General features: G+C 35.9%; 2 protein-coding genes and 1 long non-coding RNA gene across 4 annotated transcripts; 2 read left to right on the top strand and 1 right to left on the bottom strand.

Moving 5' to 3' along the window:
* Window positions 1-6,904: 6,904 nt before the first annotated feature.
* On the bottom strand, window positions 6,905-10,047 carry LOC126586592 (uncharacterized). The gene is made up of 2 exons (XR_007610862.1): window positions 9,979-10,047; window positions 6,905-7,441 (listed from the first exon to the last, which is right to left on the bottom strand). It is a non-coding gene; the product is annotated as an uncharacterized LOC126586592 (long non-coding RNA).
* LOC126586589 (uncharacterized) lies at window positions 9,820-12,183 on the top strand. Of its 2 annotated transcripts, none has more exons than XM_050251496.1 (2): window positions 9,820-11,107; window positions 11,604-12,183. In XM_050251496.1, the coding sequence occupies exons 1-2, from the start codon at window positions 10,321-10,323 to the stop codon at window positions 11,951-11,953; spliced, it is 1,137 nt and encodes a 378-aa protein (XP_050107453.1). In that variant the 5' UTR covers window positions 9,820-10,320; the 3' UTR covers window positions 11,954-12,183. The 2 variants fall into 2 exon arrangements, with proteins under 2 accessions (XP_050107453.1, XP_050107452.1); XM_050251495.1 differs by having other exon boundaries at window positions 9,822-11,107; window positions 11,580-12,183.
* Window positions 12,184-17,642: 5,459 nt separating this feature from the next.
* Window positions 17,643-21,721, top strand: LOC126586590 (ras-related protein RABF2b). Its single transcript, XM_050251497.1, has 7 exons — window positions 17,643-17,919; window positions 18,982-19,059; window positions 19,132-19,299; window positions 20,181-20,229; window positions 20,385-20,458; window positions 21,126-21,219; window positions 21,382-21,721. Exons 1-7 carry the CDS (start codon window positions 17,881-17,883, stop codon window positions 21,480-21,482), a joined length of 603 nt encoding a protein of 200 aa, XP_050107454.1. The 5' UTR covers window positions 17,643-17,880; the 3' UTR covers window positions 21,483-21,721.
* Window positions 21,722-22,272: the final 551 nt, after the last annotated feature.

The following is a 22,272-nucleotide window of genomic DNA, read 5'->3' as shown; positions in this document are numbered from 1 at the left end:
TTTTGTGACAAGGCTAAAACGAGTCATCGGGCCCTTTGGCCCTCGATTGGAGATGGAGGCAAATATGGTCATGTATTGTTCATTAAAATATTAATATCTTGGAAGACCAGATGATTAAAACGAGCCATCTGGCAAGCCATCGGTTGGAGATGGCCTAAGGGTCCGTCAGGTAAGATCATCTTCAACCGAAGGATCCAGAGGGCCAGAGGGTCGAAAATAGCCTGAAAACCGTTTCCAACTGAGGGCTAAGCCAGAGGGCTCATGGAATCTGAGAGGGCCTCACGAAATCTGAAAGGGCCAAAGGGTTGGAAGGATGGCTACATGCAGCCAACCAGCCCGGGGCTGGTCAGAAAAAACATTATTCATGTCAGTTATAACTGACAGGAATGCTTAAGCTAAAATTCAAATGCAACAGCTAGCTGACATCAGCTAGCCGTTGCATTTTATTTATTTATTTTTTTTACAGTTTTATTATTATTTTTTATTTACAAAATTTTTCCTATAACTTCTATTTTTCATATTTTTTTAATTCTATTTTTTTCTATAACTTTTATTTTACAAAATTTGTTTCATATTTTTTTATATTCCATTTTTTTTTCCTATAACTTCGATTTCACAAAATTTGTTTCATTTTATTTTAAATTCTATTTTCTTCTTATAACTTCTATTTCACAAAATTTGTTTCATATTTTTTTTAAATTATATTTTTTTCCTATAACTTCTTGAGTCATTGTACAAGCCCTATGGCCCTTTGGCCCTCGATTGAAGACGAATGCAAATATGGCCATGTACTGTTCGTTAAAATTTTAATATCTTGGAGGGCCAGAAAGCTAAAATGAGTCATCTGACCAGCCCTCGATTGGAGATGGCCTAATGTTTTACAAATGATTTTAAAAAAAAATTGTTTTGTAAAACAAAAACGATCAATAGGATTTTACATTTTTGTGATTTGACAAAGTGTCTGGTAGTTTAGTCCGAGAATGATTTCAGGCAATGTTTTACAAATGATTTTTAAAAAAAAATGTTTTGTAAAACAAAAACGATCAATAGGATTTTCCATTTTTTGTGATTTGACAAAGTGTATGGTAGTTTAGTTCGAGAATGATTTCAGAAAATGGCGGTGGTTAACACACCCCAACCTAGATCGAGGCATGCTGGCCGTCACGTGAGGTGACGTAGACATGTGCACAATGCGGAAGTAATAGAGATATAATGAATTACGAATAAACAAAAACCAAGTCAACTAGAGTACTAGCTAAGATGGAGTGCTAGTGCGAGTTTAAGTGTAAAATACACAACCACAGCCTCAATATCCTAAGTGCAGTCAAGCAGGACAAGTACTAATTATTCAACACCCAAATGTGATCCTACATTAATGATATTCTGTCAGAATCTCCGCCGAAATCGTGATCCACCAAGCACTTCTACTTAAAACCTGGAGGGGCACAAAACAGAAAGTGTGAGTGGGCAAAAACAAAGCTTTTCAAAATCATTTCATTTCTCAAAAGTTTTAACCCCTCACCGTAAAACCTGTATAATTTCCCAGAAAATAATAGTAATAATAAGTTGTATCAAAAATCACACTCAAGATAAAATCCATAGATGTATACGATGCCAAAGTATCTCAATGCAATGTTATAAATAATCCAGGCAAAATATATCACTGTCAAATATCGCATCAGCCAAATCCCTCTAACTCAATCTGTATGGCTGAGTATATAGCTCATAACCAATAACCAATCTCAGTCATATCAAATCAAATCCTGCACACGAATCGAGACCATCTAAAGTGGTCTGTACGACAAGACTAGGTGTAAAATAAATATGATCTAGTGCTACGATCACGTGAAGGCTGTGCGAATGATCGCGGGTTACCTACGAGTCAGAACCACCTAAAGTGGTATGTACGACAAGCATGTGCACCTAACTTGGATCTAAGGTGAGCATATGGTGCGAGAGGTGGACATCACGTGAATGACTGTGCCCTAACTCTAGGCGGGAGCACTAACACCGGGGTGCAGGCTTATGAGCTATCAATACATCACATCATATCTCACATAACTAAAGTAACCTCATATCTTTAATTTATGAACTTACCTGGCACTTACCTGTGCATCCGCAGCACCAATCATAAATATAAGCAACTACTAATGCATAAATAAAATAGGCAAATACTTTGCATGACATTTCAAAACGTATAATCATTCAAATTCATTTTCTGGGAAAAATCTCAAGTATATAGGTATATACGGAAAACCAAAAGCCCACTCAATGATATGTCGAAGGGTCGTAACCCTCGAGCCTCGATTGATGACGCTCGTCCTCAGGATAGGTCTTACCTATATGCGAAATAACTAAATAAACGTTATTTAAAGCACATACACAAAACTAGGAAATAACTTCTCAAATAATGCTTAAATGGGGTATTTGAATATACCATTGAGACCTACTCAACCTCAGGAATATCCCCATATTTTTAGAAAAAATTTCTGACCTCCCACGCATCGGCCAAGGCACGGCCAGACGCACCCCCACGCGCGGCCAAACCCTAACTGAAGCTTAACTGTCGTTAGGAATATTCTGTTAAAACCTTAATAGAAGTTAACTGCGTTACTTGACGCCGTTAGAATATTCCGTCAGACTTGACGGAATATTCTTCTTCGTCTTCCTTGGATTACCGGAGATCGTCGTCGGCGCCGGTTTCTGGAAAAACAATTAAACATTCATATCTTCTTCGATTCTCAACCAAAATTCTCAAAATTTATATCAATTTGAAACTTAGGATGAGAGGAACAAAACCTTACAACTTTAAAGCCCTAAAATCCACGGGATTTCGCCGGAGAATCCTCGATAATCCGGCTAAACTTGAAACTCACCAAACTCAACTTTCCGATGTCCAATTCACTTCGTTTTTCTTCTCCGAGCTTTGTGAAGATGTCCTAAAGCTCACTAGCGGCTTAAAATCTTCTAAAAACTTCAAAATCAAGAGTGCATGAATAGTGCACAAATCGGAGATTATGGTTTCTCGGGTTTTTGAGATTTTCACGTCCAACCACCACCACCATTCGACTCCTGAGCTTGTAAGGAGTCCAAAAACAGCAATCACAACCTCGATCCGTGAAGATTGAAAAAGGTTTGAGGGTTGTTCGTACAGGTTGTACGGAAATGGCAAGAATTCTGAGGGAGGGAGGAGAGAGAGAAGTCAATGGGAGTGGTGTGTGTGAGTGTGAGTGTGAGTGTGAGTGTGTGGTCCAATTTTGGGCTACTAACAACCACAAAACCATAATTTTAAGTTCTAAAAACTTAGGAACTAATTAGATTAGTCTAACACCCAAACTCAAACCACAACACCACACCATATACTCAACATCCAAGGGTATTCTAGTCAATTCACACCATCCAAAAATATATTTTGGGACGGACTGTCACAGTGGTAGTGGCGGAGGTAAAGGTTGTGGGGGTCAAGTTGAGACGATGGTGGTAATATCGGTTGTGCCGATGGTTAAACGGTATAGGTGGTCATGGTTGTGGTGGCAAGGGTGACGGCGGTTGAGGCTATGGTAATGGCGAAGATGGTGTCAAATATGGTGGTGGTGGTGGTGGTGATGATGGTGAGACGATAGGGAATGTGGTGATGATCATTTTGGTGGCGTCATTATTGACGGTAGTGGTGACATACATGTTTATATTTCTTATTAAAACTCTAACTTTGTTTTATAATGTATGTTTTATTTTCAATTATTTTGAAAATTGTTTTTGAAAAAAAAAAGAGGAAACATCAAATGATGTTCTACAAAACTTAGGCTAAATATTGTTTTCTCATTTTTTCGTTTTCTGAGTATATTTTCATAAAACAATTTACTGAACACATTTTCACCCATTTTTGCATCTAAAAAAACGAAAAACAATTTTGCTATACGTTAACGAACAGACTCTAAGACTTTAGTTCCTTGTTACTAAATATAGGAAAGTCATAAATTAATATAACTTTATTTCCTCTCATGTAACATTCCTTTTTTTTTCAATTCAGGAGGAGTAAGACTTGGAAGGAATGTAATTTCCTGCATAAGCAATAATTATTTTGTAAAAAGATGGTGTAAATGCATGCATGATAAAAAGAGTAATCATTAGACATGCTGATAAACACTATTAGCTACATTTCATTCTTCAATGTTTCCAATTATTAGATTGAGATTTACAGTTTAAGATATAATATAAGTTCATAATAACGGTGTTGTCATTCGCACTTGAAAATAGCTAACATGTATTTTTTGTTTTCATGAATAAATTAAAAATAAATATAACAGGAGGAATACACAATGACATTTTGAAAGTGTCACAACAACTCACTTATAAGAATTCATGTATATGATTTCGCAACATTTCAGATGTAGTTATTTCTAGATTAATTTTTTTTTATTTTTTTATCAAAATTTTGTTTTGTATCTACAGAAAATATTCTTTGTTACTTTTGTTTACAAATTTAAGAGATATATATTATATATCCTTATAATTGAAGGTTAGAAACAAACCAAAAAAATCCCTAAAAATACCAAAGAATTTATACCAAAAACGAAGACTGAAATGATATAAAAGTATCAAGGTCCAGATCTAAGTATATTCTGCATTGGGCCCTGGGCCTTGTTATAAGTACGTAGTAGGGAGAGGTGGGCTCTTTGTCCAAAGTAAAAAAAATAAAAAAATAGAGAGGTGGGCTTGGGCCACCTCAATCTTGAGGGCTAAATGTACTCTGTGACTACCATTTTAGTCCGGTTCTATTGAGCCCTTTAATTAGATGATTGCCACTTAGTACTACAATCAAATGGTATTCTTCTTCATTTGTAAGTGAGAGGTTTTAGGTTCGATTCTAGTCAAAGTCGAATTTGAACCATATTATTGTTAGTCCATTGTGAGTCTAAGTCCACCCCTCACCTCTTTAGTGTAGATAATATCGTTTGTTAAAAAAAAATGTTAATTTTAGGACTAAATGTGACCTATAACTCTGGAGATGATCTCAGTATGTGATCTTATGGGTAATGCGGTCAGAATTCAATTACCTCTTTTTATTGGTTCAAATTCGTTTTTGGTGAAAATCGAATCTAAGGCCTCTCACTTACCAATGAAGAGGAATACCACTAGACCGTTGTATTAAGTGACAATTATCTCTTGAACATTTATAAATACGCAACTACCTTCCTGCTATTAGATTACAGTTAACTTTACATCCACAAATTTGTCCAAATTATTAAGTTTTTGCCATGTAATCTCAATTTTCCCTCAATCCAAAAATTCTACATACATGATGTTTTCTTTTTCTTAAAGGCACGATGCATTAAGTAATTATTGACATGGTTAATTATTTAGAGTACAAATGGTCATTTAAATATTTGATGTTAGGTCTTAAATATCAAAACTAAGCTTTGATACTTAAAACATACGATCGAAGTAATTAACCAATCTGAGACCAGAAACCCCAATCATGTTTTTCTTTTTATTTATTTATTTTTTTTTCAAACGATATATTTTGTTAGATTATGTGTTAGATTAGCCGCCAACGGTGTTTCAACCCACGTCTTTATGCAATGGCTCAACACCTTTCCACCACTGTGGTAAAGGGCCACTTGTAGAAACCTTAGTCATGTTTGATGTGGAGGAATAGTCCGTCCATCTTAATCCTTCAAGTTAGAATCAAACATTCATGTTCTTGATTGATTGCACATGAACATTTAGCTAGTCTAGCCCTTTACATCCAACGTGGCTTAAAGTCACGACGTCTTGCAAAGACCCGAACTACAAGTACGTACCGACGCTGAATATCATCGAAATGTTTACAAAGTATACTTTTTGTGACGTTATACATATTTTATTATTTGAGTGAGTGTACCAAACATCCGAATATATCTATATCCCTTGTTAATCTTTGCCTTTTGAAGGATAATAGGGAAGCCTTTCTCCTTATCAAGGACTAATGTTGGTGGTACATGGATGGATACGTACAATACAAGCAATGATACAACAATTATATATGAAAATTACATAGTGAATGAACCCATGTCATTGGTTCAATATTGGTCCCTCTAAAATGCGACCTATTTTGGCATTTGATGAAGCCTAGCTATACATTAAAGTTTCATCACCCATCATCCATCAATGCCCATACCTTAACACCATGGTCTCTAAATTAATGTACAAAAAAATATAAATTTTCATAATCTGAAGTCATGGAATTGTTCTGTCATTGTTGCGAAAATTAGATAACTGAAATTAGGCTCATTAAGTCTCGAATTTTTGTGCTCGCAAGTATACGAATCAAATGATAACATAGCATATAAGCACGGATATCATCCCACATAGATCGAATTGATTCTAAAAGTCTTACTAATTAAATTGAAACAAATCATAGCGGAGAAACTTCAATGGAAAAGATATGAAACTTTGAAATTAAACTAAAATAAAAGAAAGCTTTAAAATAAAATGCATGTAAATTATAAATTGAAAACATAAGAAAAGAAGACCTAGGGCATCCGAATTCACCGTAACCAATTCTACTTAATTCCCTTAATATGTTATGCTCAAGTTGTTCCCCAATATTGATGATCGATTTTCCCTAAATTATTCAACGGCCATGACATCTGGTTACATCAAAAGTATCCTTACATGTTAACCCTCTATGGCATCTAGACGGATTTAAACAAGTAAGAACTCATTAAGCTCTAAGGAAATAATTGGAAAATCACACAAACCCTAATTGCATGGCATCTACAAATAGGTGTTTATGGGATCAATTGCAAGAAGCTAAACCCAAGTTAAGCATCTACTATAACTTGCATCAAATCAACTTAACTTAAATCTAGATGGTGATCAAGCATCTAAATAAAAGTCAAGCGCATTACGAATAGCAAAAGATACTCAATAAAGAAGAAAAACTTGATAATAACAATGCCACAAGGCAATTAAGTATTCATGATCAGGCTACATCGTAGCCCTAGCAAAGAAAACTCCAAAGTAGCTCTCCTCTTTGCCCTTCGATCCTTGCCGCAGCCCTTATGTCTAATATGATAATGTTTTGTTTTGGTGACTAAATCCTTTCACAAGGAGAGTGGATCTCCTTAATATAAAACCCACGGCAAGGGTATTAAAGGCTAATTGAAATCCAATTAAAACCCCCACTAAAATCCTATCACTAATGGACTTGAAGTCCTTATTAAAGAAAATGAAAAACAAACGGAAATAATAAAAACTATAAATTAAGTTCTCTCCTAAATTCCATTGAATAGCATTCCCATCTCTATTTGATTCCAAAACTGCTCGGTTTCATCTTCTTGTTGTAATACACATGTCTTTGCACAGTTAGTTAGCCTCTTGTTCCACTGGAATTACGGTAGACACCTGAAATCTCCATTTTTCACTTCTTTTTTCACTTAACTCCCGTATTGAATGCCTATAAATTAAAACAATATAAATTAGTGCATTTAACCCCTTCATATAGACAAAATCCAAAGGAAATATATGATAATAATATATGAAAATATGCACCCATCAATCATTGTGGTGTTCCGGTCTAATTCTACAACGTTATGTATAAAAAATTTCCATATTACATTGTATTAGTAACATGTGTTCCGTTTAAGCTGCTGTCACACCTAGTCACCATCTTCATCACAATCCAAATCTAATTAATGGCAGATAGCTAGGACCCAGATTAAAATCATAGCCAATATAGAGAGATCACATTCACACATAAATGCATGAGCCAAAGAAGTAAGTATTTAATCTGCTAAATGACCATACTACCCTTGGTTTTGGTTACCCTAAAAGGAGCAGGCTAGAGGCCAAAAACTAAGAAAGAAAGGGACTAGTCGTGGGGTTCCATGACCCCATTGAAACCATCCTCCCTGGTCAAAACCCTAGTCAAAGCAACTTTGTCACATATATCACAAGTTGTACCCCACACAGGATTAGGATCTTATCCAGATCCTCTTTGTAGGGATCCGGATGATCAATCAATTGTATCCGTTCATCGTACATCGTGCGGTCTGAAATTATTTTGAATTTTTTTCATTTAGAATTGAACAGAAACAGTACCTAACGAAAACTAGTTGCATAATGTGCAATGAACATACACGATTGATTGATCCTCCAGATCCCCACAAAAGGAATCCTAAGAGGATCCTTATCCCCCCCCCAACACAATGTCCTAGCTAAGGGATAATTAATTTTTTGAAATGGCTCATAAATTAAAATGGACCTTATAAAAAGTTTTCATGTATAAAGAACACCGTCACATTGTGTTATGATTAATTCTACTCAAATTATAATTAATATTTTTATTAATATACTCTAAAAATAAATATATAAACCTTTGTTCATCGATAATATAACACGTAAAATAGTAGCATATAGCAGGTATTCTCATTACATGAAAAAGGTTCTCCAAATCCTCAAAAAGACGAAATTGACACTTGTATTTCACATAAAGAACAAAAGTGTCCTCTTCGAAGAAAGCACCAAGTTTTGGGGTTGTGTGGTAACTTAGTGAAAGTTTGATAGGGTTTTCATGCGACATGGGCAATTATTATTTTAACATTCTTTGTATGCATGGCATAACATGGGATTAAGGGACTAATTAAACTAAATCTAATTGATTAGGGTAGATTCTTAGTCATTTTTTAGGCTTTTGATGTAGATTTATCCTGCTAGATCTTCTTCCCCATGGAAAGAAAAATATAATGCTGCTTTTGCGCATTACCATGCACAACAATGCTCAACCCATCATTGCAAGAAATTAGTTCTCAACTCCCTAAAGAATATTTAAAGTCAATTATCAAATAAAAACAATCATAATTTAATTGTGTTTCAATAAACTTTACTGTTAATAAGACATGAGAGAAATGCTATGGGAACCCTTTTAAAGTTGAACATTTTTTAGACTTTGTGCAACTTTTATAAAATATTGTGCAAAAAATCTGAGTTGACAAAGAGTTCATGGAGAATCTTAAATTTGAGAGAGTCAATTCTCGTGCCAATATTGTAAAATATTCTACAAAAAACATGAGGTGATAGAGAGTTCATGAAGAATCGCAATCAACTTTCTCATTGTAAAGAGAACAGGCTATGGGATTTTCTGAGATTTGATTTTGTCAGTGAAATTCTTGTATTGTGCAATATAATTAGAAGTCTTTTCATGTTTTATACAATCATCCTTCTCATTATCATATAAATGACCATCAATATTTACCAAAAAAAAAAATACCATCAATATTAATTAGCTCTTAATATAATAATTAGAAGGATCTCACATGTTTGAAGCTCTCTTCGTACTATCATATGAATCACCGGCAATACTGCTTATATTCTTACAGAGTTAGGATGATCATTTTCACATTCCTGTTTTTTCTTTTACATTTCTCTCAATCTGTTTCTTTGACTTTCATTTAATTTATTCAATAAAAATTAACAACAAAAGCAGAAATGCAAGATCAGAAAGCTAATATTCTCTTCACTTTTAGGTTTTAGCTGTGGTTAGGTTAAAATGAAAAAAAAGAAAATCTACAATTTGAACGGGTGTCATGATGAGAGGCTACACCACGGGTAGGGGTGAGTGGTAGTCATGTATTGACCTCTCTAATGCCAGCAGGCACTGCATCTTTTTTCTCTTCAAATCTCTCTCACTCTCTGAAAATTTTTGGGGTTTGTTGTTGATGTCAGTTTGAATGGATTTGCTTGGCCTTTTCTTATAATGGTACTCTACCGTCACAGAGTCTCTCTCTCTCTCTCTCTCTCTCTCTCTCTCTCTCCCCTTCACTGTGGGGAGCAGTAGTGGTTTGAATAAGTAGATTCAGATTTGAACTTTAATCTTTGAAGATTTTACATGGTGTAAGATCAACCCTCAAGCTCTCAAAAAGGTTGAAAATTTTAAGACAAAAAGAAACAATACAAAATACATCATAGCTATGAGTTAATAGTGTAAACAGGTACCTCCGTCTCTACTTCCCACTTATCTTCTCCCCCTCTTGATGCAAAAACCCAAAAACCCTCTCCTCCTGCAAAACCACAAACAATACATATCAACATCAAATGCCACTTAAGAGTGTTGTTTAAGAGCCCTAGATCATATTTAAGGTAACCCCGTTAATTACCCTTTTCCTAAATTAGCAATAATCTCATTGAGGTTTGACTGGTTTGAACGCCACAGTAACACATCCATCAAATCAAATCCACCCTCCATAAAGGACCCATTACACCATTTTTTTCCCTCCCCTCTCTCTCTCTCTCTCTCTCTCTCTCTAGGTCTAGGGGAATGCTGCATGCATTTTGGTGATGGCTGGACAAGGAGGAAATGGTACTAGCAGTGTGATCATGAGGGACTACAGGAAAGGGAACTGGACAGTGGGGGAGACAATGATTCTGATAGAGGCAAAGAAGATGGATGATGAGAGAAGAATGAAGAGAAGTGGGGGTGGGGAAGGGGGTAGTAGTAGTAGTGGAGGAACTGATCAGACAACAAGATCAATGGGGAAACCAGCTGAGCTCAGGTGGAAGTGGGTGGAGGACTACTGTTGGAAAAAAGGTTGTTTGAGAAGCCAAAATCAGTGCAATGACAAGTGGGACAATCTCATGAGGGATTACAAGAAAGTGAGAGAATATGAGAGGAAGATTACTAATGTGGGAGAAGGGAAAGGAGAAGAAGGTAGAGCATCTTATTGGAAGCTTGAGAAGAATGAGAGGAAGGAGAGGAACTTGCCTACAAATATGGTGCTTCAGATTTATGAGGCTTTGGTGGATGTGGTGGAGAGGAGAGAAGCTGCTGGTGGTGGTGGTTATCAGATTAGAGGTCATCAGGTGGTGGGAGGAGCTTCTGTTTCTGGTTCAAATGTTGGGATTAGTCCAAATATTGGGTATGGTTTGGAGAGGCCTATAATTAGTACCACTGGTGTTCATCAGCAGCCTTCTTCTTCACTGCCTCCTCCTCCTCCTCCAGTTCTGCAACATCATCATCATCAAATCTCAGTTCCAACAATTGCAGCATTGCCACTTCTTCCACCAGCTCCACTGGCAGCCCAACCACCACCTGCTCTCCAATACGCACAGGTGATGCCCACAGTAGGTACTCTCTCTCTCTCTCTCTCTCTCTCTCTCTCTCTCTCTCTCCCCCCATTAATTATTGGATTTTTCATTTTTATTATTCCACCAAATTTGGGAAGAAAATGCATAAGTTATTAGCACTAAAAGCACTTAGAGGAAGAGTTAATTGGATTACCAATAGCAGCTCCCTAGCGTTAATATGTTTAATCTCTTGTCATGAAGTAAAAGCTTAATTAAACAACTAATTTATTGGTACTTATATATTCCAATCAAACCATAAGTTCTGTTAAATTTTAGGCCAATTTGTCCACTAATAAAAGATTTATTTATGAACTTTCTATTATTTCATGGAAAAGAAAAGAGGGTAGTATTGATAATTATTGTGTGCATTGCATGGTAATGATTAATAATATGATGAGTTAGTATACATCGATTCGTTGAAATATTAGTGCAACAACATTTTTACTATTGGGAGACGTGTGAAATAATATCAGATTCTGATACAAGTGAGCATTCAGACTCACCAGCTAAAAGGAGGAGGAGGGCAAGTGGAAGAGGTGGTGGCGGTGGCGGTGGAGATCAAGGAGGAACCAGTGGAACTGTGAGCGCAAGCACCTCAAGTGAAGTGGGAACTGCCATCGCTGGAGGTGCTTCCGTGATTGCAGAAGCACTTCAGGGCTGTGAGGAGAGAGAAGAGAGGAGGCACAGAGAGATGTTGAGTTTGCATGAGAGAAGGCTACAGATCGAGGAAACTAAGACTGAGATCAACAGGCAAGGCATTAATGGCCTCATTGATGCCATTAACAAGCTTGCAAATTCCATCCATGACTTGGCTTCCAACAAGAACCAACAGCCACCTCCAAATTGATTAAATTAATTAGTGATCATCATCATCTTAATTAATTTACATTGATATTTTCTATTTATTTATATGACCATAAGATAGAAAAAGAGAGAGGTTGAGATTTCATTGACTTCATTTGGTTGATTGTACATAATTTATAAACCCCTTAATTTGTTATATTTTCCTTTTGACTAGATAAACCCCATTTGTGTTTTGAGTTTCATGTTATTGGATTCACTTACTAACGATTCTAATTATGTGTTTTTTTTGTCTTAATAACTTCTCATGGTCTATGGTTTAAATATTATCGTTCGATCATGTAGCTAGCGAGAACAACTTGCATATAACACAAATACATCGTCATTGTAGCGTCCTGTAGTAATAACAACGGTGTATCCATGCCACAACTTTTATCTCCTACAGTCATGAAATTATTTTCTTAAAGTTTTGAAAATGCATAATGCAGATTGCTGAGTCATGTTATATACAGAGGAATTAAACAGATGTTATGCAATTTTTCCCATGAACTCTCTCATACATATTAAAAATCAACTTAATAGGAGAGAAGTTAAACACAATATTTAACAGTATCCGCATATATGTACATATAATTGTACTATATGATTGGATAGTGTATGTCACGCAGTGAAAATCGAAGTGGAGATTGAGCTTATTCATGTATGGATCCAGATCCTCTCCGGATCTAATGACCCTGAGCTTAGAGATCAATTGATCCGGCCCGTTGAAATTTGATTAAACGGCTATAATTATTATAACTTTGAGTATGATCCTCTATTTGTAACTGTTGGATCAAATTTTAATGGATCGGATCAATTAATCCCTAAGCTCAGGATGTTTAGATCCGGAGAGGATCTTGATCCTTCATGTATCATTTATGAGGTACAGATGAGAGAGAGAGAAGAAAGCGAGTACTGATCAGTTAGCAGTAGAACTGCAAAAACGCAGAGAGACAAGTGCTTCCCAAAAGACTGGTCAAAGGCGACCAGTCAATGATCTCTGTGAGGGGGTAGAGAGAGAGAGGGGAAGGTTGCCCTTTGGACATTGCACTACAGTTACCAATATGCCATACATTGATCCTTCATCTGTCATCTTTTGTTGGTATTATTGGTGGTTGAATCAATGGAGGAGATGTTCTTTTATTTTCTTTCTCTTGTCCTGTGTGGTGTCGTTGCAAGCTGCAAAAGTAGGTTTTCAGATGTGAGAGAGAGAGAGAGAGAGAGAGAGAGAGAGAGAGAGAGAGAGAGATCATTATTGGCTAATTTGGTAGCCCTCGCTGGCTGTGTGCCTCTGACAAAAGGAGTGTGCTAAAGTTCAACTTTTTTCCCTTGGAGGGCATCACATACACATTCACGGTCACAGGGAGGAGCTAACCCCCTCGAATCTCGATTATATAAGTCTTTCTCCTTTTCATATAAAGACACCCACATTAATTTACATTACCCTTTTCTTTATCTCTGCTTAATTTTTCTTTTTCAAGTCAACTTTTTCCTAATTATGTATAGTTAGAGCTTTAATCTCCCTCTAATATCGTTTGTATGGAAAACTTGAACACGAGTTATAGTCATTGTGGTACTACGATATGTTTTATGGCTTTGCTTGTGCGATTTGCACTTGTGATTGGTTTTCTTCAATGTGTTGAGTAGGTTCTAGGTGATCTATGATTGATATCAGTAGATGAAATACTGTATGTAATTATATCTGTCAAAGAATCGTTAATGATTTTGGAATCCACTGTAAGTGAGGAAGAAAACTGTTATTGTATAACTTTAAAATGCAATATTTGAAAGAAAAAATGAAGAGGTACGTACCTATTACCATGCAAATAGTAAACTAACATCTTTGATGCATAGATTGACATATTGATTCATGTTATATGTAAGTGTTCGTATTACCATGCAAAGAGTTAGTTGTATAAGTGCCACGAGAAAATTTGGGTTGAATTCTGATGGTATAGTACTATCTCGTGACTGGTTCCATATGAGATTGAACTACTGGTGGATAAGTTGACCCAAGAGTCTAAGTCATCTGCATCAAGTTATATATATTATGAGTAATGTTACACACTTATTATCCATTTGTACCATCATTTATATTATTTTTTTAATAGAGGTAGAGCTCACTAACACATATCGTCCCATCTTCATTAGAGAGATAATACAAAATTAATGAATTTGCTTATGTGAAGCCTAGTCATTAAGTTTTATTCAGGTAAAAAGACTATATCAGGTTTTATGTAAAGAAAGTTAAACTTCAGATGCTAAAATCATATTTTTAATATTTTTTTACGTGTAGAGATACCTAACCTAAACCTGCATCGCTTGTTAAAAGATCAAACCATTATCTAAAAAACAAAGTAAACTTCAAAATACTACAAATATACAAAGGGGTCTTCTGCTCTCCTATAGCCATATGTATTTTGCCAATATATCCAATATGCAGGAAAGATATGAATACATGTTGACACTGGCAGAGGGAGGATTCTTTGTGAGAGAGGGTCTTTCATATACCTATTGAGAATAAATTTCAAACTCATAACATGAGCAATTGAACTAATTTTCACAAAATTGAAAAACCCACTAAATTCCATAGAGAGAATAAAAACAAGTGTAAATCAACTAAGTGGAAGTAGGGAGCCAGGTAACCAATAAAAAATAGGAAAACTAATGAAAAGGGCTTGAAAACTTTGAGTTTTAATGATAAGGACAAAATCAAAGGTAAAGTGAATAGTACCAGGATTGACTTTTTAGTGTAAAAATGTGGTTTTTCGTTAAAGTAAACAGTACCGGGTGCTTTTCGTTAAAGTTCCCATAAAAAATTTGAAATTATAGGGTGAAAATACAAAGAAATCTTATTTGAATCGTTTGACTGAAAAAGGAGAACAAAGAGAAGGGTTGCAGATAATAGTTGATTAAGTTGCTTTAGAAATAACATTAAAGTCTATTTTAAAATTCCATTCCTGAGTTTCACTAAACCACAAAGACAAAACAAATAAAACTGTCAGAAAAATATAAAACGCAAACATCATTGAACTCAACTTCTTCATGAGAACAATTCATCTTCTTTCTTATGTTTCATTGTTCTACAATTGCAAGCTTGAAGCGGCTAGAAAATTTTTAGACAGTTGTCATGATGGATCTAAAACCACTCTGGTCTTTTTGTAGCTCTGCCATGTTGAACATGTGCACTGTGCAAAAAAACGTAGAAAAAGCAAGCCCAAGGCATGAGAATCAAACACGTCATTGTAATGAATCAAAGGAAAGTACTTGTAAACATGTGAAATGATATCCGATCAGAAGTACGTACGTGGAGAAAAAGAGAGGTCGTACGTACCGCCACAGTGGAGGTGCGTGTGTGGATTTTTGCCTCTTTTTCGTAGTTCGCATTCACATGAAAAACACGATGTTTTTTTTTGAGAAACAGAAAAACACGATGTTTTAGGTTTAATCTTTGTGAGGAGTTATGAAGTCGGCTAAGTGAAGGAGTTGTGAAGATAGCCTCATACTTCCTTTACAATTATATTTTTATCTTTACAAACTTTAAAGTTCTCACTAATTAGGATAAATTCTGAAGAAAACTAATGAAAATGATTTAAAAACTTTAAGTTTTAACGTTAAAGACAAAATAAAGGATAAAGTGAATAGTACTACGATTGACTTTTTTAGTGTAAAAATGTGGGTTTTCGTTAAAGTAAATAGTACCATAAGCTTTTAATTAAGTTCTCTAAATTCTAATCAAGGTATAAAGATGTTGTTTGCTGCACTTAAAAATTTGTATATAGCTAAAAATTTTAGGGTCCTTTCGTTAACATTTTACAAAACAGTTTTTTGTTTTACAAATACAAAGATGGGTGGAAAATGTAGTTGGCAAACTGTTTTGTGAAAATAAAATCTCATATTTATTAAATCTAAGCTTATAGAACATCAAATTGATGTTTCTTTTGTTTTCCAAAAATAGTTTTCAAAATAATAGAAAATAAAAGATACATTATAAAGCCACTACTACCGTCATCATGTCCACCACCACCACCATAACATTCTTTACTATCTCACCATCATCATCATCATCATCACTGACATCACCCTCGCTACCATGGCCACCACCACCTCCCATCGTCTCGCCATGCTCAAAACGACACTACCACCACTTGCACCTCTGCTCTCACCACCACCACCACCACCACCATGTTATCCACCGCCATCACTCCCGTCACCATCACCATCACCATCACCACCTCTATTGTCTCACTGCTACGACCACCACCACTACCACATCCCCCCTCCCTTCATTACCCTCACCATGGCTACCGTTACCACCACCTCCATCATGCCCACCCCACCCTCACCACTACCACCTTTCTTAACCACGATAGCTGCCACCACTGTCACTATTACTACCAAACACAAATTTTGACATGTTAGCTATAGTTACCAGACACGTTGTCAAGGTTTTTAATTCTCAAAATTCAATCTTAAATACCACAACCGCCACCATTACTACCAAATACGAATTTTGACATTTTAAATATAGTTACCAGACCCATTTTCAAGATTTTCATTCCCAAAAATCAATCTTGAATTAAACTAACAAACACATGTTCAAATCATGAAATGCGAAGTCCTATTTGTCGTTTCTGTTTTACAAAACAATTCTTCAAAAATTGCTTTACAGAAAATTACCGAAAGGGGCCTTGGTTCTTGAACGCCTAATTCATGCATGTCACAGCATGTCTCATATTTTCTTAAGTCACGTGACGTTTCTTGTGTGACTTAACAGCTCACAAAATATTATAAGGGCACCCTCTTGGGAAAATGGTTTAAATCGGGATACAGGTTGAAGGAAAAGACTACAAATCACTAATTTAAAAGTAAATTGTAGCAATTGTCTATTAATTTTAACTCAATTAGAGCAATAGTTTCTCAACTAAAAATTCATTACCATTGGTCTTCCAACTCATCAAAACGTGTAGCTATGGTCCATCAACTAAAAATTCATTATCATTGGTCCCTCAACTCATCAAAACGTGCAGTTATGATCCCTCAACTAAAAATCCATTACCATTGGTCCCTCAACTTTAATCCAACTGGAGAAATGGTTTCTCAACTTTAACTCAATTGGAGTAATGGTAGCTTTAATCCAATTGTAGCAATGATCCTTCCAACATAACTCATTTTGAAAAAAAATTGACGAAATTGACGAAAAAGACCATAGCTAGACGTTTTGATTAGTTGAGGGACCCCAATTGTAGCAATGATCATTCCAACATAATTTATTTTGACAAAATTTTGACGAAGTTGACGAAAAGGACCATAGCTACACATTTTGATGAGTTGAGGGACCAATGGTAATAGATTTTTAGTTGAGGGACCATTGCTCCAATTTGATTAAAGTTGAAGGACCATTGCTACAATTTACTCCTAACTTAATTCCAAGAATGTGTTGGGCCTCAAAAGTACTAGGCGGGTCCATGAATGTGTTGGGCCTCAACTTCAAGTCCAAGCCCGTCCAATGAGCCCATTGTCTTGAACAAAAGGTGCCCAAGTGGAAGCTGAGTAGACAGGCTGGTTGGCCTGGTTGGACCGGAAGGATGAAAGAAGATTATATCGTCTCGTACGCTTTGCCACGCGGAAAACGTTTGGAATTAAATAAAAATAATAATCATCGGAAATAATAATATTCCGTAAAAAAAAAAGGTCATTTGCTTCAGTAAAGGTCTTCGCATTCGAGAAGAGAGAGAGAGAGTGAGAAGGGTTGTTGGTCTTGGCTTGGCTTTTAGGATCCTTCCTCGATTTGCCGCCTTCGTCTTCTTCTTCTTCCTCTTCTTCTTCTGCTTGCATCAGACCCCATCTTGCCTTCTTCGTCAACGTCTGCGTTCCTCTGCCTCAAATTCTGCTCAGTTTTCTGATCTCATCAATTTTCAATCCATTGCACTCATGGCCACCGCCGGGAACAAGAACATCAATGCCAAATTGGTACGCGTTTCTGCTTCTGCGAAAAGCCCTTTTCTTGAGCTTGCTTTCTAATCAATTTTATGAAATTGTGCGATTCTGATTGGTCTTTGATGCTGTCCTGTATTGTATGGGGTTTGTGTAATTTCAATTGGGGTTTTGGAAATCTTGTGTTTTTGATCGGTTTGTGTGCGATTCAATGAGAATTGTGATGTGGGTTTGGTTTGTTTCTCATGGAATTTGTTTGGATTTTGGATATTCTGATTTGGGTCTGATTTGTTCAGCTGTGAATTTTGGTCTGATTTGTTCAGCTGTGAATTTTGGTCTGCATGATTTCTGCGTAATGTTCAGATGATTGTGTATTTTTAGGCCAGTTCATATTTGGATTTATGTTTCGTTATTAATGGATTTGATTGCTTTAATTAACGGATTTGATTGCTTTAATTAACGGATTTGATTGCTTTAATTAACGGATTTGATTGCTTTAATTAACATAAAGGATGTGGGTTAACAGTATCTTTTTTTTCTTTTCTTTAAACCCTGGAATGGTAGTCAATTACGACATCATTTAACACCGAAATTTTGCTCTTTTGTTTTTCCATAGTTGTATTCTTGCTTGTGTATGGTCTTGGTTTTAATTTATTTTAGCATCCTCGCTGCAATGAGAAAAAATGGGACTGAAGGCTTATTAGGATTCATATCTGTTTAGACCAAAGTTATTACTCTTCCGTATTCTTGTTTATCTCGGTCTGGCTCCAATGTTTTAACCCGAGGGTCTCTGAGAACAAATGAACATACCGTGACTGGTGCAAGTCTCATAGCTTTCTCGGTATATGATATCAGTATTGCCACAATGCTACCATATTATAAGTAGGAATACAAATGTAAAAGCAGAAGTCCATGTCAACATAAAGGTTGCGCTTTCTTTGAAAGATATTTGCTAATATACTGGTCACTAATTCGAATATATGTAGGCATATGCAGCTTAGCATAATGTGATGTATAATTTTTAGTCATTTGTTTATTATTTTTCTTTGGGTATTGCATTTCGTCATTACCAGTTTGATGTTTGATGTACTGGTTCAGGTGCTTCTTGGGGATGTTGGAGCTGGGAAGTCTAGTCTGGTGTTGCGCTTTGTAAAAGGACAATTCATTGAATTTCAGGTTTGTTCTATAACTTTCAAGGGAAGCCTTTTCTTTTTGGTCCAGACCATTACCGTTTTTTGTATGATACAGGAATCAACAATAGGTGCTGCCTTCTTCTCACAAACATTGGCTGTAAACGATGCAACTGTAAAATTTGAGATTTGGGATACAGCAGGTCAAGAGAGGTACCATAGTTTGGCGCCAATGTATTACAGAGGAGCTGCTGCTGCAATTATTGTGTATGATTTAACAAATCAAGTGAGTATTCTGAAAACCATTTTTTCCAGGTTTGAAAATTTTAGATTTCCATGAAATTTATTTCTTTGTCGATGTTGAATTTGCATTCATTCACTAGAATCAAGGTTCTAAAAGACGCTAGGTGCTAGTCGGGCGGCGGGCTGGGGCCTAGCGCCTAGGTGGGGTCTAGGTGGGCGCCTAGGCTGACTAGGCGGATTTAAGTAAATCTATTATATTTCGTGTAAATAAGTGTATGTTTATACTTAATAATTAAATAAGTGCTTATGAACTTAAAAAAATAAAAATATTTTGAATAAATAATTATAAATATGGATATATGTGTAAAGTTTAAGGGCTTTATATGTTAGTTTCATAATGTTTTTCAAACCCATTCAACAAGTGGGATGGTAGGTGGCACGTTGGTATTGGGCAACAATTAAAAATAGGTTTGTCACGTGGGATTGGCAGAGGAAGTTTCCCTTTGCATTGTCTTCTTCCTCGAAAAAAAACTGTGTTCCTCATTCTCCAGATTAAAAACAGAGACCCTGCGTCTTTCCTTTCTCAACCATGCTCAGACCTATTGAGCCTCCAGCACCTGCCTAAGCGCCCTAGTTGCTGCCTAGCACCCTTAGGCGCCCGCCCAGGCTCTTCAGGCGCCTGCTTATTGTCTTCTCCGATTTTCCTCCCGATTGGGACTGAATCGGGGAGGATGACCACGGTGTAGCGCCTAGGCCGATTTTTAGAACATTGACTAGAATTAAAGCTTTTTAGTCATCCCTAGTTGAACGTTGTTTCTATTGGATATCTTATCATTTATTGCTTTTGTGTCTCATTTTTTCGCTAATGTGATATATTAAGTCAAATACATCTTAAATAGAAATTTAACTTTACTTTTCTTGTAGGCCTCATTTGAGCGAGCAAAAAAATGGGTCCTCGAACTCAAGTCACAAGGTATTTTTTATCACTTTATTGTACCCTGCAGACATTCCTCTATTTAATTGATGGGGCATGGAAACTTATGTATGCTAAGTTTTGGTACTGGCTTCTTTAGTTTTCCCATTATGACATTAATTTTTAATAATTTTATTTTTTTCTCACATGACAAGGTAACCCAAACATGGTTATGGCACTAGCTGGTAATAAAGCGGATCTGGTGGAGGCCAGGAAAGTGGCCGCAGAGGTAAGTCATTACTTTCTGCTTTCTTTTGTTCTGCTTACTGGTTGAACTTTTATGTCACTAGATATTTTTCCTGTCCAAACCCCTTATTCTTGAAAAGTAACAGCTTTCCAGATGAATGGAATTTAAAATTTTGAAGAATGTTATGAATATATTTTGGGAATCATTCGCTCTTCTTGTATAAAGTATGCTTATATATTAGTGTTGGACAACATTCTTACAGTTTCATTCTTATAGTAATATCCTCCAGTTCTCCATTCTGCACGTATTATATGACATGGGTAACTCCAAGCTGTCTTTTTCTCTGCCCCTTTTCATCTTTCCAATGTTGATATTTAGTTTTGAAGTTTGAAGCAACTAAGCATATTTCCCTACGCTTGTGGACTGTAGTTCATGTACTCCAGGTTGTATATCTCAATTTGTGGTACTGCACTTTTCTGAAACTAGTGTTTCGGACGTATGAAAATATGTGTGAAAAAGATTTAAATAATGTGAAATTAAAATTTATATTTGTTTCCTTGAAGAGGTTACTTTGAAAGAATGGACAAACAAAAGGAACTGTATAATAAAGTACGATTTTTAGTGGAGCTTGCTTGACTAGAATCTATTTGTTATAACTTATATGTATATTCATTCTGAGTGCTGCTCGTATTTGCTGCTGCTGTTGTAGGATGCACAATCATATGCTCAAGAGAATGGTCTTTTCTTCCTGGAAACCTCTGCAAAAACTGCAGACAATGTCAATGACATTTTCTACGAGATAGGTACTTTTATAAGGTCTTTATAGGAGCAATAGCATCTACCCATTTCAGCGCAATGAATTAACCGTTAAAAAATGGATTTACGCATGTCTTTTTGCTTATTTGGTTTTTGTTATAATGTAATTTAGTGATCTGATTGCGGTTTTCTTCTGTTTTGGGGTACAGCAAAGAGATTACCTCGAGTGCAGCCTGTGCAGAACCCCGCAGGAATGGTTCTTGTGGACAGACCTTCTGAAAGGGTGGCAAGCTCGTCTTGTTGCTCATAGAACCTTCTGTGGTGCTTTCGGTCACTGCCTGCTCGGTATTTCCACAATAGCTCGCGTAACTCACGGTGGAAACATGATATATCAGCTGTTCGCTTGAATGTGTACATTGAATTCAGATTTGTATATGCATGTTTGTTTAGATATGGAGATTGTGATTGTCTGTTCGTGTAATGAAATGGTTTGGCATGAAAACACTCTCGGGTGTTTGGTAGTAACTAATAAGAATTCTTCTTCTTTAATTAGAACTGAACATGATTTTAGCGGGAACTATGAAGTCGGTCCTTGTTGCCCAGTTTTCAGCAGCCACACACAAAGTATATATATTTGCATCATTTTACAGTTCAGCTTAGTAAGAAAAATAGGGATGTTTGAAAATCGAAAATGCTGTGGTTAGCAATTGTCGGATTCACTTGGGCATGTTTGTTGGTGCTTAGTAGCATTATATTAGTTGGGTTCGAAAACTCGTCCGAACTTTCATGAAAATGTCTAGAGCTAAGTTTATTTTAATAAAAAAATCATGCTATAACTTTATTCAATTAAAAAGACAAATTTTTATTAAAAAAAAACTAATAAACCGGATAAAAGAACTTAAATTTTAATAAAAAATGCATAATTTTAATATCAGAAAAAAAATAAAAAAATAAAATTGACGTGTTTTCTCACACAAACTGGTTATGAAACTTAACGGTACTACATTCTTCTCTCTCCCCGTGAATTTTCTTGACACATTCTCACATTCCAAACACATTTTCTTCTAATTTTGTTCGATAATCATCAAATTTTCTATGTA

Source organism: Malus sylvestris, chromosome 10, assembly GCF_916048215.2.
Source record: "Malus sylvestris chromosome 10, drMalSylv7.2, whole genome shotgun sequence".
NCBI classification, from domain to species: domain Eukaryota; kingdom Viridiplantae; phylum Streptophyta; class Magnoliopsida; order Rosales; family Rosaceae; genus Malus; species Malus sylvestris.
Note: the sequence above shows the minus strand (reverse complement) of the source record. Positions and strands in the feature narration are given on the sequence as shown.